Genomic DNA, 20738 nt, shown 5'->3' on the forward strand with positions numbered 1-20738 from the left:
ATGGATGGGATCAGGTTTGACATTTTTGTTATTTCCCCTCTCTACATAATTATTATTTCTGGTGGATTTTACCTACTCATGACATTTATAAGGAGGCTCCGTGAACGTGGTCACGGCACGTGATTCTGCTCACACGTGGGCTACGGCGCTAGAAAATATTGCTAAGCCAACGGCATAGTAACTGCTATGACAGGCGGCACGATGATGCCAGAGAGATCAATGGTGCCAGGGCCCAAAGCCATAGCCGCAGTGTGGCATTACGGCTGCAGGCGCATAGGACAGAAGGGCCAGGGTATGTTTTTCGTACCATGCCCATACCTCACCATTGGACCATCATGTCATCTCCCAGATTTCCATCAATAAGGCGCTATACATATATATCCCGTTGCCACTGCTCAGCGATATCTTGGGGGAGATGTTATTCTCCTGTCTTGGCTCCAGGACTGGGCTCTGTCAGGCTCAGGCTGCTTCAGTGATTGAACCTCCTGACAAAACCAGTTTTACTACATCGCTGGGTAACTCTACTACACCACTGCCAATCTCTGCCTTGGACTCTGTAACAAATCCAGCTCTCCTACTTCACTATATCTCTGCTACACTGACAGCTGGGTCTCAGTGACAAAGCCAGCTCTGCTATATCACCGAGTAACCCTGTCTAACTCATGTGCCAACTGTGCCTATGAATTCTTTCACAAAACCAGCACTGGAATACCACTGGATAACTGCTACACCGCCACTTGGTTTTGCCTAGTCTTTGTGTTAAACCCAGTTCTGCTACATTGCTGGGAAACTCTGCTACACCGCTGGCAAATTGTGCCTGAATTCTGAGAAAAAGTCAGCTCTGCCATATCACTGAGTAATCCCTGCCTATCCACTGTGTTAACTCTGCTTTGGGTTCTGTAAAAAAAACTGAGGTCTGCTACTTCATCAAGCTAACTCTTCTCTACCGCTGGAACAATTTTGTCAAAAAACCTCTTGTGTCATTCAGCTCTCTTTCTCTGGTTCCTCTCTGCTGAGCTGACTCTGCTACGACACCGTCCAACGTTGTTTCACAACATGCTATGATTTCCCCTCTGCTTCATTGGCTCCTATGGTTCCAGGTTTTCTCCTCCAGCTGCCGCTCTGCAGCATCTGCCTCTGCTGTTCCAACTGAATCATCCTGCAGCACCAGTGCAATGTGTCCTGCTGCAGAAGAATTGACCTCTGGACTAAGTGCTTTGAGGATCCACTACACCAGGCGAGACATAGCAAGAAGCCTCGGTGTAGTGTTGAGGTCTAAATGGCTCTTTAATTCTGGAAATCATTGGTGTCTTCTTATCTATATCTGTGATGTGATGAGTTAATAATTTGCTTGGATTAAACTCTCATCATGGAATAATAAAGAAAAAAAAATAAAGATCGGGACTCTCTGCCATCAGAGTAATATGGGAGCAGCTCCTGCGGCGCTTCACATCTGACGCCTCCTAGACTAGTGTTAAAGCCTGTGCAATAAACTTCACCTGGCCCCCACGCGCCATCTATAATTCTGGTGACTTGTGTTTCCGAGGGGTCTTTGGCACCAAACCCGAGTGTGGGTCTTACCTCTGTATCCCATGTAATCACTTTCTGACTTTGTTGGTCCATTGTATTGTTCTGAGCCACCAGGAAACATTGATACACCACAGCAACTTTAAAGAGTTGAACTTTCTGGTTTGGGGGTCCCGGTGTTCTCACATATGCTGAGACCCACCTAATTGCATCCTGGGAATTGTGATTTGATCAATGAATCTCGATTTTTATTTTCGAGGGTTTTGTCTCATTAAAACATCCCCTTTTAAAATGCATCCGGTGCTGCGATCAGTTGATCAGCGATCGGTCTCACTAAGCAGGATTTTGCTGGGCGATGATGAGGAGAGTCGGACATTTCTCCGGCATTGGTTGTAGCATTACATGGCAGCCATTCAGGAGAATGCAGAGGTTCGCCAGAATATGATTCCACAGACAGACAAGAGTTTGCTTTATGAGACTCGCCCCTCATTACACGGTATTGTTCTATGTTATCAGCCATATTCCAGGCTTGCACGAGTGTATAGACTATAGTGATACATAATGGCGTCCTATGTACAGTAAGCCTCTCCGATGGTCAGTCTTACTTGATCCACATGTGTTCCCAGGCACGGTCCATGAATGAACTAGACCGTTACAGCTCCTGGCCGTTTCTTGGTTCGGCTTTTGGAAATCATTCATCTTACAGTGGTCGGCATTCCCACAAAGGCCACACGTCCTGCCGTGCATCAGCGGCGAAATCTGCACCTAAAACAGGATCGGAATAGAAGGAACACAATCAGAAACATCCGGCGCTACTGTGATGGATCTCTAATATCGTTCTTGAAAGTTTTCTTTTTTGATCTGTTCATAAGATTCTCTCATTGCTGCAGACAAACGTCCAACAAGCAGATCATGCCCGCCATATGATCTCATCTCATGTCCTCCATATGATCTCAGATCCTCCATATGATCTCATGTCCTCCATATGATCTCATGCCCTTCATATGATCTCATGCCCTTCATATGATCTCATGCCCTCCATATGATCTCAGGTCCTCCATATGATCTCAGGTCCTCCATATGATCTCATGCCCTCCATATGATCTCATGCCCTCCATATGATCTCGTGCCCTCCATATGATCCCAGGTCCTCCATATGATCTCAGGTCCTCCATATGATCTCGTGCTCGCCATATGATCTCATGCCCGCCATATGATCTCATGCCCTCCATATGATCTCGTGCCCTCCATATGAACTCAGGTCCTCCATATAATCTCATGCCCTCCATATAATCTCATGTCCTTCATATGATCTTGTGCCCACCATATGATCTCATGTCCCCCATATGATCTCATGCCATCCATATGATCTCATCTCATGCCCTCCATATGATTTCATGCCCTCCATATGATCTCAGGTCCTCCATATGATCTCATGCCCTCCATATGATCTCAGGTCCTCCATATGATCTCGTGCCCTCCATATGATCTCGTGCCCTCCATATGATCTCGTGCCCTCCAAATGATCTCATGTCCTCCGTATGATCTCAGGTCCTCCATATGATCTCATGCCCTCCATATGATCTCAGGTCCTCCATATGATCTCATGCCCTCCATATGATCTCAGGTCCTCCATATGATCTCGTGCTCGCCATATGATCTCTGATCTCATGCCCTCCATATGATCTCGTGCCCTCCATATGATCTCGTGCCCTCCATATGATCTCGTGCCCTCCATATAATCTCAGGCCCTCCATATAATCTCAGGCCCTCCATATAATCTCAGGCCCTCCATATAATCTCAGGCCCTCCATATGATCTCATGCCCTCCATATGATGTCGTGTCCTCCATATGATCTCATGCCCTCCATATGATCTCAGGTCCTCCATATGATCTCAGGTCCTCCATATAATCTCATGTCCTTCATATGATCTTGTGCCCTCCGTATGATCTCATGTCCCCCATATGATCTCATGCCATCCATATGATCTCATCTCATGCCCTCCATATGATTTCAGGTCCTCCATATGATCTCAGGTCCTCCATATGATCTCATGCCCTCCATATGATCTCGTGCCCTCCATATGATCTCGTGTCCTCCGTATGATCTCAGGTCCTCCATATGATCTCATGCCCTCCATATGATCTCGTGCCCTCCATATGATCTCGTGCCCTCCATATGATCTCGTGCCCTCCATATAATCTCAGGCCCTCCATATAATCTCAGGCCCTCCATATAATCTCAGGCCCTCCATATAATCTCAGGCCCTCCATATGATCTCATGCCCTCCATATGATGTCGTGTCCTCCATATGATCTCATGCCCTCCATATGATCTCAGGTCCTCCATATGATCTCAGGTCCTCCATATAATCTCATGTCCTTCATATGATCTTGTGCCCTCCGTATGATCTCATGTCCCCCATATGATCTCATGCCATCCATATGATCTCATCTCATGCCCTCCATATGATTTCAGGTCCTCCATATGATCTCAGGTCCTCCATATGATCTCATGCCCTCCATATGATCTCGTGCCCTCCATATGATCTCGTGCCCTCCATATGATCTCGTGTCCTCCGTATGATCTCAGGTCCTCCATATGATCTCAGGTCCTCCATATGATCTCATGCCCTCCATATGATCTTGTGCCCTCCATATGATCTCATGCCCTCCATATGATCTCATGCCCTCCATATGATTTCATGCCCTCCATATGATCTCAGGTCCTCCATATGATCTCATGCCCTCCATATGATCTCAGGTCCTCCATATGATCTCGTGCCCTCCATATGATCTCGTGCCCTCCATATGATCTTGTGCCCTCCAAATGATCTCGTGTCCTCCGTATGATCTCAGGTCCTCCATATGATCTCGTGCCCTCCATATGATCTCGTGCCCTCCAAATGATCTCGTGTCCTCCGTATGATCTCAGGTCCTCCATATGATCTCATGCTCGCCATATGATCTCCTGCCCTCCATATGATCTCATGCCCTCCATATGATCTCATGCCCTCCATATGATCTCATGCCCTCCATATGATCTCATGCCCTCCATATGATCTCGTACCCTCCATATGATCTCATGCCCTCCATATGATCTCGTGCCCTCCATATGATCTCGTGTCCTCCGTATGATCTCAGGTCCTCCTTATGATCTCATGCCCTCCATATGATCTCATGCCCTCCATATGATCTCATGCCCTCCATATGATCTCATGCCCTCCATGCATCTCTACTTTCATAAGATCGGTTAGTATTTAGCAGAGCAACAAAGTAAATAACGACCTGATTCAAAGTTGTAAAGACTGCAGTCACTGGCTACAGAAGGTCATGTCCTGAACCTACCAGGCCGCTGGATTTCGGTAGTACTCACTTTGGCTGTTTGTCCATTGAATGCCACCAGCTCCACGCCGTTCATCGGTGCTTTTACTGTAACGGTTGTTGTGTTCTTGTGAATTCTGATACAATCTGAAACATGTACAATTTCTGTTATATTGAGGTTGGTTCCAATAAAAGCTCAGTTTTCCTCATCCTTTAGTGAAAATGCGCACGATCAGGGCGGATCCGAGAGAAGCGATCACTCTGATCACCATATAGCGTGTTGTGACAGTGACATGGATGCGAAATAAGGAAAAAGGAGATGTCCCAAGATTTATTGACTATACGCTGTATTCACAGTTTCATTTTGTTTGTCCCCCACTGATCGCAATGTATTGTCAGCAAGGCAGAGGTCAGGAGGCAGAGGTGCTCAGCTCCTACATGAGAGCGGTGCGCCGGCTCATAGACTTTATTCACTTTTGTAAACCACTGCGCACACTCCTGTGCAGGACTCGGAGCTGAGCATTTCTGCCTCCTGGAGCCACAGGACCTGGGTCTGACTGGTTTGCACGGTGTTTCAGTGCCTACAACATATAGAAAAAGTCTAAAAAGCTGGTTGGAACTGTGTATCCTCAGGAGCGCAGCACCCCCGACAAGCAGGAGGCAGGGGAGCGAGACGCTCCTGAAGGAAGAGTATTAGACAACTCCTTTATGTATTTAGAAAATTAGATGGATGCTTCATTCTCATATCAAAGCCTAGAAATAATTTGAGAGTAAAGACAAATAAAGAGGCTAAAAAATAATTAATAGCTTATCTTAAATTGCATCTCCACTTTAGACAATCCACATTTGAAAAGTGGACAATTTTCCTGGGGCACCACAAAAGATGAAAATGAAGTAATACACATCCTGACTCCTATGAATTAACTTGCTCATCTCTATTTTCACCTATCCATTGATTGTTGGGATCCACACCGATCCCGAGAAGAGGGGGCTCAAAGCCCCTGTGTGAGTGTGACCACTGCTCCATTCACAATCTATAGTAGTACTGATTGCACATGCTCGCTACCGCTCCACTCCACCGGAGGCTTAGGGTGGTCCACTAGGGATGAGCGAGTACTGTAGTATTCGGACTCGCCGTACTCGTTACGAGTACTTCCTAATACTCGGGTACTCGTAACGAGTCCAATGTAAGTCTATAGAAAATGCGATTAATGGGTCTATAGAAAATGCGATTAATGGGCGGGGACTGTGATGGACTGGGCGGGGACTGTGCGAAGACTGTGCCAGGCTATGCGGGACTGTGCTGGCCTGTGCCAAGCTGTGCGGGACTGTGCTGGCCTGTGCCAAGCTGTGCAGGACTGTGCTGGCCTGTGCCAAGCTGTGCGGGACTGTGCTGGCCTGTGCCAAGCTGTGCGGGACTGTGCTGGTCTGTGCGAAGACTGTGTGGTGCTGTGCGGGACTGTGCAGGGCTTTGAAGGTACTGTGTGGGACTGTGCCATGCTGTGTGGGACTGTGCTGGGCTGTGCAGGGACTGTGCAGGACTTTGAAGGTACTGTGTGGGACTGTGCTAGGCTGTGCGGGGACTGTGCTGGTCTGTGCGAAGACTGTGTGGTGTTGTGCGGGACTGTGCAGGGCTTTGAAGGTACTGTGTGGGACTGTGCCATGCTGTGTGGGACTGTGCTGGGCTGTGCGGGGACTGTGCGGTGCTGTGCGGGACTGTGCTGGCCTGTGCGGGACTGTGCCGTGCTGTGTGGGACTGTGCTGGGCTGTGCGGGGACTGTGCAGGGCTTTGAAGGTACTGTGTGGGACTGTGCTGGGCTGTGCGGGGACTGTGCGGTGCTGTGCAGGACTGTGCTGGCCTGTGCGGGACTGTGCAGGGCTTTGAAGGTACTGTGTGGGACTGTGGTGGGCCTTGCTGGGCTGTGCGGGGACTGTGCCGTGCTGTGCGGGACTGTGCAGGGCTGTGCTGGACTGTGCATGGCTGTGTGGGACAGTGGTGGGCCTTGCTGGGCTGTGTGGGGACTGTGCCGTGCTGTGCGGGGACTGTGTGGGCAGTTGCGAATATTGTGAGGCGAGCAGTGAAATACTCGCGAGGATTCGAGTACTGCGAGTACCGAATCCTCACGAGTATGCTCGCTCATCCCTATGATCCACCCATGTGGCAAAGAAAACGTTTACTGCGCACTCGATGCAATTGTGCGACAGCCCTGTCCAGTGTCCGTGCTCTCTGAAGCTGACGGGTAATGTAAGTCCACGTCCTCAGGATTCAGCGACTGTTCCATATTGAGAATTCACAGAAGAGAAAAGTTAACACTGAGAGATACAATGAATGTTTCATGAGATAAAATGGCCATGTCAATGTGACGGTCCTCCATTCGTCACACTTTTCTGCCAATATTGCTGCTCAGTGATTCAATCTGCCGCCTTTTATGTGCAGCGCCGTCGGAGCTAAGCCTCGAGTTCTGTTATCGTGACCCCGGCATTAATGTACCTTTTTCATTTGTATACGTGTCATTCTTTAATAGCAGCCACATTCCGTTCAGCAAAACGCGGAATTCTTCAGGAGGGTCGGAATAGATTATAATATCACTAAGAGAAGATACAAACCAGAGCGTTAGCCGCAGAGAAAAGCAGATTCATCCATGATATAAAAGGGAACTACTCTTTACACTCCGGGGTCTAAGGGAAAAGCACAAACCCTCAGCAATGAAGAACCCAACGAGGAGCGACAGATTTGCTGCAATAATTGGAGTGAGCGAAGGTTTTGAAGTTTAATCACGTTAGCCTCGATGGTTTTTCCCAAGAAATTACATTCGCTGCTAATCAAAAATACTCCAAAGCCTCCAGGTGCCCTGAAAAGACGTGTACAACACTATTCTTTATTCCTTACCCACTGATCTTCTTCCCGGCTCTGCTGTCACACACTATCTGTACAGTTTATTCAGTGTATTATGGCTTTATCTCTATCTCTACAGCCATGAGCTGTGACGTCCTCTTACTTATCCAGATTCACCATACATTGGCTGCTGCATTCCCTGCCTCAGCTTTTATAGTGGCTATGTTAGTCTCTTCTGATTGGCTGTTGTCCATAACATGTAATGTGATAGCTGCAAGGAATTATGAGGAAGCCCGCCCAGCCTTGTCCAAGGATACAGGAGCCTTCTCTGGCTGATACAAAATGGTGGGGGCTAATTTAGGTGATTCATTCACAAAGTTTAAAAACTTGTCGGGAATAGATCAGTGAATTTTTAAAAATTCAACACAAATTAACATCAAATGGATTTTATCTTCTCTAGCAATGATTTATGTGACCTTTTTTAAAGGGAATCTATTAGCAGGTTTTCACATTCCAGCATATTTACAGTCATATGTAAAAGTTTGGGCACCCCTATTAATGTTAACCTTTTTTCTTTATAGCAATTTTGGTTTTTGCAACAGCTATTTCAGTTTCATATATCTAATAACGGATGGACTCAGTTATATTTCTGGATTCAAATGAGGTTTATTGTACTAACAGAAAATGTGCAATCTGCATTTAAACAAAATTTGACCGGTGCAAAAGTATGGGCACCCTTATCATTTTCTTGATTTGAACACTCCTAACTACTTTTTACTGACTTCCTGAAGCACTAAATTGGTTTTGTAACCTCATTGAGCTTTGAACTTCATAGCCAGGTGTATCAAATCATGAGAAAAGGTATTTAAGGCGGCCACTTGCAAGTAGTTCTCCTATTTGATTCTCCTATGAAGAGTGGCATCATGGGCTCCTCAAAACAAGTCTCAAATGATCTGAAAACAAAGATTATTCAACATAGCTTTTCAGGGGAAGGATACAAAAAGTTGTCTCAGAGATTTAACCTGTCAGTTTCCACTGTGAGGAACATAGTAAGGAAATGGAAGAACACAGGTACAGTTCTTGTTAAGCCCAGAAGTGGCAGGCCAAGAAAAATATCAGAAAGGCAGAGAAGAAGAATGCTGAGAAGAGTCAAGGACAATCCACAGACCACCTCCAAAGACCTGCAGCATCATCTTGCTGCAGATGGTGTCACTGTGCATCGGTCAACAATACAGCGCACTTTGCACAAGGAGAAGCTGTATGGGAGAGTGATGCGAAAGAAGCCGTTTCTGCAAGCACGCCACAAACAGAGTCGCCTGAGGTATGCAAAAGCACATTTGGACAAGCCAGTAACATTTTGGAAGAAGGTCCTGTGGACTGATGAAACAAAGATTGAGTTGTTTGGTCATACAAAAAGGCGTTATGCATGCGCTGTATTGTTGACCGATGCACCGTGACACCATCTGCAGCAAAATGATGCTGCAGGTCTTTGGAGGTGGTCTGTGGATTGTCCTTGACTGTTCTCACCATTCTTCTTCTCTGCCTTTCTGATATTTTTCTTGGCCTGCCACTTCTGGGCTTAACAAGAACTGTACCTGTGTTCTTCCATTTCCTTACTATGTTCCTCACAGTGGAAACTGACAGGTTAAATCTCTGAGACAACTTTTTGTATCCTTCCCCTGAAAAGCTATGTTGAATAATCTTTGTTTTCAGATCATTTGAGACTTGTTTTGAGGAGCCCATGATGCCACTCTTCATAGGAGAATCAAATAGGAGAACTACTTGCAAGTGGCCACTTTAAATACCTTTTCTCATGATTTGATACACCTGGCTATGAAGTTCAAAGATCAATGAGGTTACAAAACCAATTTAGTGCTTCAGGAAGTCAGTAAAAAGTAGTTAGGAGTGTTCAAATCAAGAAAATGATAAGGGTGCCCATACTTTTGCACCGGTCAAATTTTGTTTAAATGCAGATTGCACATTTTCTGTTAGTACAATAAACCTCATTTGAATCCAGAAATATAACTGAGTCCATCAGTTATTAGATATATGAAACTGAAATAGCTGTTGCCAAAACCAAAATTGTTATAAAGAAAAAAGGTTAACATTAATAGGGGTGCCCAAACTTTTACATATGACTGTATATGTACATATAGCGTCTTCGAAGACAAGTCCAGCAATACCTTTACATGGTCACTCCGATCTTCCATTAATGAGAAATCAGGGTTTAATTCATATGTAAATGAGGCTAAGGAGCTATGGTAGATCTGAAGCCTCTGTCAGTCCAGCTCTATTCCCCGCCCAGTGACGCCTCCTCCTTCTTTACTGACTGCCTCTATGCTGGGATGTCCGGGAAAAGAGCAAGAGGAGGCCGTGCTGAGTGCGGAATAGAGCTGGTCTGACGCAGGCTTCAGATCTACCATAGCTCTTTAGCATCATTTGCATATCAATTCAAACACTGAATTCTCGGTACCAGAGGAAAGGACCGGCCATGTAAACTTATTGCTGGACTTGTCTTTAAAAGAGCTACATGGGCATATAAATAGTGTGGGGTGTGGAATTAATTCTGCTATTAATTCCCTTTAATTCACATTTAAGCTTTGGTATTTTCTTTTTCTCTGTCAATGTCAGAGCTTGTTTTGAAGGAACAGTTGTATTTTTAAATATTTTTAAATGTCACCGTTTTGGTGTACATGTACTTTATCATTGAATTTGAAAAAAATAGCAGTTCCAGTTTTTCTATTTTAGAATTTTTTTGTTTTGTGTTTTTTTTCACTGTGTTTTTAGAGTTTGTGCAGTAATTATATTAGCATTATTAAAAAGCACATCGAATGTATTGGTTAATTTTTTACATATTTTTAGGGTGGGGAAGAGTGTAAAAAAAGCAACCAACAAAAAGCAGCAAATCTGCCATTGTGCTTTTAATTTATTTATTTGCATGGTATAAACAAGCTAACTTTAATCCAAAGGTTAATATTTACATGACCAGTCCTTTCCTCTGGTACTATTGTTTATGATAAACCAAAATTGTTTTTTTTTTATTTTAAGGGAATCTGTCAGCAGGTTTTTGCTATCTCATCAGAGAGCAGCATGATATAAGGGCAGAGACCCTGATTCCAGTGATGTGTCATTTAGTTTACTGGATGCAGAAGTTGTGACATAAGGAGTGTTTTTTAGATGTAGCAGAGCTGAGAAAGCTAACCCCGCCCACAACGCAGCTGACTCTGCACACACCACAGCTGACCCCCCTACACCACATCTGACCCTGCCCACACCACATCTGACTCTGCCCACACCAAATCTGACTCTGCCCACACCACATATGACTCTGCCCACATCACAGCTTACCCTGCCCACACCACATCTGACCCCCCTACACCAAAGATGACCCCGCCCACACCACAGCTGACCCCGCACACATCACAGCTGACCCCACATCACAGCTGACCCTGCCCAAACCACATCTGACCCCCCTACACCAAAGATGACCCCGCCCACACCACAGCTGACCCCACATCACAGCTGACCCTGCCCACACCACATCTGACCCCCTTACACCACAGATGACCCTGCCCACATCACAGATGACCCTTCACCACATCTGATTCTGCTCACACCACAGCTGACTCCGCCCACACCATAGCTGACCCCCCTAAATCACAGCTTACTCTACCGACACCACAGCTAACCCTGCCCACACTGCAGCTAACTCTGCACACACCACAGCTAACCCCACCCCACAGCTTACCCTGCCCACACCACATCTGACTCCACCCACACCACATCTGATCCCAGCCCACCAGGCTCTATATGAACATTGTCTATTGACTGTGAGTTGCTTATAACAGGAAGGGGCATGATTGGACTAGGGCTCACGTGCCCTATAGTCCAGGCAGTGATAATTTCCTGCTGCTAAAACCTTCATTGTAAGCTCCTATGGAAGTGAATGTGATCTGAGCTGCAGTACCGAGACCGGCCACTACACAGTGTATAGAGTTGTGCAGTAATGCTCAAAGGGTTAAAACAGCTTTGAAAGGTTGGCTGATATCTGCACACAGACCCCTGATAATAAAGGGGGCAATGGGGGTTACAACAGCTACAGCGCCGATGGTCAGAATAACCTTTTCTTGCTGCCCTGGTTCATCAGGAGAACTTACTAGGAGCCCAGCTTGACATTCATTTCAAAATTGTAAAATCCTTGACCAGTTTTTTTCATGGCGATCAGGAATCTTAATTGATCGGTGCAGTCCTGCGCGATCACCGTATAGCAATGTGAAGGGGACACCGAGCAGCCCAGGCTTCTCCCATCAAAGGTTACAATTTCCTTCAGATCCACATCACATTCAGCTGCTAAATGATCACAACGACATAAAGAGAAACATAAAATAATTAAAACTCAAGATGAGCGAAAGTATGAGGACACGAAACATGGCAGCGTCAGAACACGGCTCTACCCCTCTTATAAAGTGAAAGACCATCACTTTATGATCGATGGTGGTCCAACGTCTGCAACCTCCACCCATCCTGAGGAAGCAGGGGCCGCAGCGGGGGATTTTTTTTGCACATTCTGGTTCCATTCTCACCGGTCACTACTGTAGTGAAGATTGAATTCACTTGGGCTCAATTCAGACCAGTGAAGCTCTTGACTAACAAGGTTAGCAAGTAATTTATTCATTTGTCAGCCGTCTCGTCTTCCCCAAATTACTGTCACAAAGATGGAAGCACAAAAAGATTTAATGGAATGGATAACGTCAACTCAAGAGAGCAAACAGGAATGGCATCTGCGTACGGGGCGGTATCTGCGTACGGGGCGGTATCTGTGGATGGGGCGGTATCTGTGGATGGGCGGTATCTGCAGACTGGTGTGATATCCACAGACGGGGGGTGGTATCTGCAGACGGGGACGGTATCTACTACAGACGGGGGCAGTATCTGCAGACAGGGGCGGTATCTGCAGGCGGGGGTGGTATCTACAGACGGGGCGGTATCTGCAGACGGGGCGGCATTTGCAGACGGGGCGGTATCTGCATACGGGGCGGTATCTACAGACGGACAGTATCTGTAGACGGGGCGGTATCTGCAGACGGGGCGGCATTTGCAGACGGGGCGGCATTTGCAGACGGGGCGGTATCTGCAGACGGGGGCGGTATCTACAGACGGACAGTATCTGTAGACGGGGCAGCGCTATCTGCAGATGGGGACAGTATCTGCAGACAGGGCGGCATCTGCAGACGGGGGCGGTATCTGCTGACGGGGACGGTATCTGCTGACGGGGACGGTATCTGCAGACGGGGGCGGTATCTGCAGATGGGGCCAGTATCTGCAGACAGGGATGGTATCTGCAGACGGGGACGGTCTTGTGAGTATCTATAGAGTTGGTGAGTGTGCGGAGACCACAACGGGGCAGATTCTAAACAGATCATCTTTGTATTTTTGCCTTTTGCTCTGTAAAATCTGGGTGACATTTTCTGAGCCCTCGATGTTATATGCTATTTATCTTACAAAGTCATAAAATCTTCTCTCCTGGTAAGAAACCTTTACTGATCTGCTCTCATGTCATTAGGTGGCAGTAGAAGCCAATGGAGAAAATCCCTCCGACTTTACCTTTATAAACATTCTGTTTTCATCATTCGCTCGCTCAGTATCTAATGATACAAGGCTGCTGTTCTCAGCCAGATGTACGGGATGGATTCTTATTTAACCCAACATTTAACCATTCGCTGGCCTCAGGCTCTGCGCAGGCGTCGTGCGCGGTCGGGAGGAGGCGTCGTGCGCAGCCCGATGTGCTCGGCTATAAACCTCTGCTGCTACTTTGCATTTCCCTTTAGTTCACGTTTCCACTGATATATTAGGAAAGTGTTGGAAGATTCTCTGATTGAATATTAAAATAATGTCCTATTACAAGATGGAGAGGGACAATTAGGGGCATTCGTGCAAGATGCGACAACTCTCTCATGTCGTGTCCACCACGGTGATACATTTGCCGCTGTGTCTCATGGTCCTGTCTTTCTTTAGATGGGAGAAGTAAATGTGTTCCTCGTGTTTGTATCCGAGCTCTCATATTACCGTTATATTGGCACTGTGTGGCGCTATTATCTACGCCCTATATGGCTGCATTATTGTTATTTGCACTGAACGTATTAAAGTGGTGCACAATGTTTGATGGATCGGGATCATCTTAGAACGCTTTGGTCTGGAGCTGATATTCCAGTGTATATACAATCGCCCGCTGCAGTGAGTTTCTAACATTTTGTGCAACTTTTTTTTTAAATGTTGCAATTCATATATCTGGCCTAAACCTTATTTGCACACCCAAACCAGTCTCTGATTCTTACTTCTTAAAAGTGTGAGAGCCGTCTTTTTTTGGGGTGGGGAGGAAACAGCATATAACATAATTTGAGACTTTTTTACTCCAAGAAACTGATGTAAAAACTTGATACATTTTCTCAGAATTTTTGTTACTGAGGCAGCATTACACACAAGCCATGACTCCAGTAAAATAATATTATTCTACAAATTAAGTAAAGTTATGCATTTCTTTGTATTTTTGAAGATCTTTGCTTGCTGACATACAGTAGGAACCTTGCTAATTGACTTCCAGTATATAAAATATGTCCTGTCATATGGTGGACGCGTGGCTCTGATATCTGTGATTGTATCGAGCAGTGTATCTGTGCATCCATCACTCAGACCAAATTGTATCCACTTAAAGTAAACAATAAAGGTTATTTTGAATTACTACAAGCAGAGATATTGAACTTGCATTTTAATTATGACTTTCAAAATGGGCAGCGGGTCACTATGGGTCCTGCTTCAGCTGATTTTGGAGGAGCCTGCAGTCAGCCACTGCTGCAGGGGAAATAATATACTGCATTGTGCATTGTGGTCCTTTGGAATAATGGCTGGCAATGAAATAGTAATGTCAGCATGAGTCTGAGAAAACGGGACTCCCCTCTAGGAAGGGGGCACATGGACATGAGCATTCATAAGACAGCCCCTTTAAGGTTATGTTCTCACAGATTAAAGTCTGACTTGTGTTTTCCTTTGCAGAAATATGAGATTAACCCTTGAATTTCTGCAATGGGATTTTCAGATCTGCAGTAAGATATTCCTCATTTTCATTCAAAAACACTTTATAAGCGTGTCCTAAGTTCACGGTCACACACAGAACCTTTGTAAACTTTTTTTTAGTGTGAATCTCTTTCAAAATCCTCACTCAAAAAATTCTTCAAAAACTCTTCAAAACTCCTTTTCTTGTCTATGAGAAATCCATATTTACAACAGGAGAATTTTGGGGGTTTTTCTTTTTTTTTCTTTAGAAGTTTACAAAAATGTGTTGGTGAAAATCAAAAAATGCACATCACGGATCCTGGTGGAATCTGCTCTAGACTAGGCAAGATCCTGGTGGAATCTGCTCCAGACTAGGCGGGATCCTGGTGGAATCTGCTCCAGACTAGGCGGGATCCTGGTGGAATCTGCTCCAGACTAGGCAGGATCCTGGTGGAATCTGCTCCAGACTAGGCAGGATCCTGGTGGAATCTGCTCTAGACTAGGCAAGATCCTGGTGGAATCTGCTCCAGACTAGGCGGGATCCTGGTGGAATCTGCTCCAGACTAGGCGGGATCCTGGAGGAATCTGCTCCAGACTAGGCGGGATCCTGGTGGAATCTGCTCCAGACTAGGCGGGATCCTGGTGGAATCTGCTCCAGACTAGGCAAGATCCTGGTGGAATCTGCTCCAGACTAGGCGCTGCACATTCAAAATACTGCAAAAAACACCTCTGGAAAATAAAAAAGTGCTTCGATTCTCTATTAAAGCTCTTCCAAAAAGATCGTCGCATGTTTCAAGAGCATTGATGCTCTTGATCAGCTAAGATCAGCTTTACACCATGGTTGCCAAATCCCGTTGGTGAACTTCGGTATGATTTAGAAAAGTGAGAAAAATCGGCACTTGCACTGGTAAAATGATAAATCTTTATTTTGGATACATTAATAAATAAGTATTCCCATACTGTAGAAAAAAGCTGACGCATTTCAGGTGCTTATTGCTCTTAGTTGTAACTATGACTAAGGGCGTAATTAGCGCCAGAAATGTCTCAGTTTTTCTGCAGTATGGGAATGCTTATTTATTAATGTATCCAAAATAAAGATTTATCACGTTACCAGTGGAAGTGCCGATTTTTCTCACATTTCTTCATAAAGTTTTTCCAAATCAAACTCTCCATAAAGAGTTTCTCGAAGTCGTTTCTACTTCTAAAATTTGTGGTTTATGAACATCTCATAAAACTTGATGTGAACACAGCCCAGGGCTGATTCCGGATCTGCGTGGTTTTGACTGCAGTTTTTCTCTTACACGGGTCCCAGAAGAGGGAAACATTCCCTTGTTTTGGAGTGTTACGTTTTTGTTATTATTTGGATTCTTTACTTCTAAAGTCCTCACATTAAATGACATATTTCACCTTTATGGCCCCTGTCTGGAGTCTCACTTTTACGATTCTGTCCTTTATTGGAGTTGTTTTCGTCATTTGACAATAAATTCCTGCGCGCAGCGGTTTTCGGACCCCCTGACTGCTCGTCACCGTCCCCGAGTTTACACCAGATTTTATGATTTAATATTATAAAGATAAGAGCGCTCTACCTTCATGGGTGCCGCCGACCGTCGAGGAGACTTTGGGAAGATTTGTGAGTTCAATTAGACGAAGGTGTCCGAGCCGGCGAGCGCCAAGTGAGAGGTCCCACGGGACGGGCACCGCCTGTTTATAAAATGTCCACTGAAATAACAGGAGAACGTCGGTTATTAGGTGATAATTCATAAAGATATCTCATTGTTTCAGAAATGATGGTCCGGTGACTGAGAGCGCTCTGCATCCCGTATGGGCACAAAGAAGACAAGAACATTCTATGTATTATCTATCTATTATCTTATATTATTTATCTATCTATCATCTTCTATTATCTATCTATCTATCATCTATGTATCTATCTATTATCTATCTATCTATCTATCTATCTATTATCTTCTATTATTTATCTATCTATCATCTATCTATCATCTTCTATTATCTATCTATCTATATATTATCTATCTATTATCTATCTATCTATTATCTGTATATTATATTCTTTTATTTATCTATTAATTTCTATTATCTATCTATCTATCGATCTATTATTCAGGTCTCCAGACAATTACCAAATGTCCATGAGATATAATTCAAAAAAATAAAATAAGTCTCTACCTTCCTCATACAGACAGGTGGGTCACTGCCTCGTCAGTCAGGTATATATGGAATCTAGGCGCAGATGTGAACAGAGACGTGCAGTTTCTTACCTGTGGTGTCTTCAGGATGGTATCATATGTGTCCGGAGAGCTGGCGGCCACCTGTACAGTGACCCGGTGAGACGGGTTAGAATGGCGCATCTCCGAGAACCCCATCGTGTACGCTACACCGGGTACAAACGCCATGAGGCTGCGTAAATGCAGAAATGTTTAGAATTAGGGCTATGGCCAGGTAGACACCTGTCTGATACTAGAGGCTGAGTAATGATACTGTTACCTCTCAGCCGCGCTCTTCAGCCAGGTGGGCAGCCGCTTCCAATGCCACGAGAGCTGCACTGCCGGAGATCCGGCTAGTTTCCCAGTGGACGCTTTACCTACGACTCTATAGTCTTGGCAATTTTCTCCCCATCTCAGCATTGCCTAGAAGACATCATAATAAAGACATTTATAAAGATAACATTTAGGATGGTCCTGTATGACTCCTTACAGAAGGCCATTATGTGTTCATTCCCCATGAGTGTCCCTGTGACTGAGATCTGCAATACATGGAGCCTGAGTACAGAGCCCATCGTCTGCTCCTGAGCCATCTAGGTGTTATACAGGGTCCAAATGGTGTTACATGTGCATGGGTCCAAAGAGACATGTTACCCAATGAGGAGCATTGGAGGGCGGTCAACCGTCCATAACAAAGTGGTAGAGATCTGCTGGAATCAGTGCTGATGCTGCAGTAAGTAAAGGGTATAGAGTAAATTATATCTACAGTATTTATCCATCTAATATCTATTATCTACAGTATCTTATATCTATATATCTAATATCTATCTATCTGTTATCTATCTAATATCTATCAATTATCTGTCTATGTACCATCTATTATCTATCTATCTATCTATCTATTTATCTATCTATTATCTATCTAATATGTATCTATTATCTATCTGTTATCTATCAATTATCTATCTATTATCTATGTATCATCTATGATCTATGTATCATCTATTATCTATCACTATTATCTATTTATTATCTATATATCATCTATTATCTGTCTGTTATTTATCTATTATCTAGTTCTCTAATATCTATCTACGTATTATTTATCTATCTATCAATCAGTTTTTCTTATCTATCATCTATATATTATCTATCTAGTATCTATCTATTTTCTAGCTATTATCTATCTATCTGTCTATCTATCTATCATCTATCTATCATCTAATCAATTATCTATCTTCTCTGTCCTTTCTCAGCCGGGAGGAAGTACAGGACTGCAGTAATCTACATCGCCTTCCACTTTGCTCTGTATTGTAATGCATGGAGTGCGCAGCCTGCATATGAATCTTATCTAGGTGAGAAACTTGGATTTTCACACTGTGGTACATTTCCAAAGGGGAGTCACTTAAGATAAACACTTTAAAACAAAGTTTCCATCATAGTCTTCCCATAGAACTTTCTTACTGAGGCTTTGTGGAATCCAGAAACAGAGGCATCTAGGCAGGTCTTCCAGTAACTTTTGTGATTCAGAGGGACCGCGATGACCTGCGCTTTGGACCTTGTTGGATCTATGTAAGCCGTGGTTTGGAGTCCTTGGTGCTGAGCATCACTCGTGATAGATTTCACCAGAAAAACGAAGTTGGGGGACATTCCACCAGACAAGTTCTGCAAAGAAGATACAGATCAAAAATTGTTTCCTGAAAACGAGTTACAAAGCATTGATTGATTTAATTTTTCCAATTCAGAGAAAGTTTTATCATTTTCTTCTGGATGTGAATTATTAGTCAATAACACCCAGAACATAATGCAGTGTGACAAGACTTAACCCATTAATATGTTTTATGGGTTATATGTTGTTTCCTCTGCTCTGCCTCTCCCTAGGGCTACACGGCGACATTGAAATCGAAGTGTTGCATTGTGCCATCACATCTAATACTTTCCTGTAGTGTCACATTGTGACCTGTGACGTCCTGCGACTCTGACAAAAAGCTGCAAATGTTTCCAGATGAGTTGGATTTTCTGTTGCAAGTTGCAAGTAACAAACTTTGAATAGACTTCAATGCAAGTCACTCGCAACTTGGCTATTTTATTTTACAGCTCTAAAGTGACAGCAAGTCGCAGACATGATTCTCTCTCCACTTTTCTGAAAGTTGTTTTCGCTTGACAAATGTCACCGCGTGGCCCCAGACTTATGCCGCCGCTCGGTTTTTCAGTTTTGGCTTCTATTGACAAGCGAAGTTCACCATGAAATCAGTGCTGATGACCATTCTAGCAATGATGATGATGAAGATGAGAAAATCCGTCTACTTATAAGTGTTCTGAAATCTATAATGTATCAGGGCTGTGGGCGCAACAAGTATAGGAAGAAGGTAAAGAGGGCCGAGGACACCACAATCAGGACTATCCAGAAAAAGATCGTAAGCAGACTACCATCCAGAACTGAGATGGTAAACCGACCCGTCTTGTGGATGGCCCCACTCACGTAATATGGGGCTCGCCAAAGTTTTTGTTGACCAAAATATTGAGCATGGACTCAAACCCTGATTGGTGCCACATGGCAAAAGGAACATAGACAAAGCCAACATCCTTCCCAAGAAAATAATGTCACAGTATTAATATGAAAGCAAACCTCATATGGTAAAGGATTCATTCCACTGCTACTGCGGCTGCTGCTGCTACTACTACTGCTGCTGCTGCGTCTACTGCTGCTGCTGCTGCTACTACTACTGCTGCTGCGTCTACTGCTGCTTCGTCCATTACTGCTGCTGCTTCTCTGTGACTTCTACAAAACAACAGAAACAAATACTGAGTTAGAAACATCAACATTTTAAAAGGATTTTCTACAAATCAACAGGTGAAGGACAGCTGAGTAAGACGTAGAACAGCCTAACTAGGGGCCACATATTCTCCCGGTGGGTGGGCGGATATAGCATAAATTCCATCAGTAGATGTGTGGACATGCAGGACGTTAGAGGAATGCTAGGGGAGGGAGGTGACGGACAACGGCAGTTTCGCGATTACTCGCTTCTACGGGTCCCCTAGCATTCCTCTAACGTCCTGCATGTCCACACATCTATTGATGGAATTTATGTGAAATAAAGACGCACAGTTTTTCAGCTATATCGGTGAGTGCTGCATATTTCTTCTTTTTTCGCTTCACATTGAAATATTCATGTTTTTTCATGCAAGCACCTCCATTTTTTGACTGAATTATATGCAGCAATACTTCAGATAAATAGCTCTGTCTGTTAATGTGGTGATTTGTGTGCCCTAGTATGCCGTTTATCTGTTTGCTCTTTGCTGGGATATAGCATAACATGACATATTCAGTTTAACAAAGTTTTCAATGTTTTAATACAATAATACTCAGATCAACTTGTTCCTATGTGTAATAGACTCATTTGGGGAATTTATTTACTGCTGTGCCCCAGTGTTCTGGCATAAAAAGCCGGTCAATGTTTAGCCTGTGACCTCCACCAACCATGATCAGGCTCAGCGTGCACCTGATCTATCATTTACCAGTCGTGTTCATCCCGTCTCTCAGCATATTACATCATAACATGTAAATGTTCTAAGAATACCTGTTATTAATTTCTTACCTGAAGAGCAGATGTCGACCGAAACTTAGCAGAGTGAATCTGAGGAGCGAAAAGTTCCTGAAAAATTAGGGGGGAAAATACAGAAAATAATACAATTAAGTAAGAGCAAAAATATTGATTATAAGAATATAAACAAAAAAAGAAAGATAAAGTGAAGTAAAATACAGAACCATGATTGT

At 44.3% G+C, this 20738-nt stretch overlaps 1 protein-coding gene across 2 annotated transcripts in view; it reads right to left on the reverse strand.

Moving 5' to 3' along the window:
• LOC141048820 (vitellogenin-1-like) overlaps positions 1–20738 on the reverse strand; it is a 132762-nt gene that overhangs the window by 25238 nt on the left and 86786 nt on the right. The window contains exons 24-33 of one of the 2 annotated variants that reach the window (XM_073544865.1): positions 20560–20616; positions 19590–19742; positions 18425–18625; positions 17244–17386; positions 17018–17156; positions 16325–16457; positions 11846–12035; positions 7344–7441; positions 4905–4999; positions 2133–2292 (exon numbers count right to left, since the gene is read on the reverse strand). In XM_073544865.1, coding sequence (XP_073400966.1) covers positions 2133–2292; positions 4905–4999; positions 7344–7441; positions 11846–12035; positions 16325–16457; positions 17018–17156; positions 17244–17386; positions 18425–18625; positions 19590–19742; positions 20560–20616 — 1369 coding nt within the window. Of the gene's footprint in view, positions 1–2132; positions 2293–4904; positions 5000–7343; positions 7442–11845; positions 12039–16324; positions 16458–17017; positions 17157–17243; positions 17387–18424; positions 18626–19589; positions 19743–20559; positions 20617–20738 lie in introns of both variants that reach the window. The other variant, XM_073544864.1, reaches the window with a different exon arrangement.

Source organism: Dendrobates tinctorius, unplaced genomic scaffold (assembly GCF_039654945.1).
Source record: "Dendrobates tinctorius isolate UK_male_01 unplaced genomic scaffold, ASM3965494v1 ptg000138l, whole genome shotgun sequence".
NCBI lineage: Eukaryota > Metazoa > Chordata > Amphibia > Anura > Dendrobatidae > Dendrobates > Dendrobates tinctorius.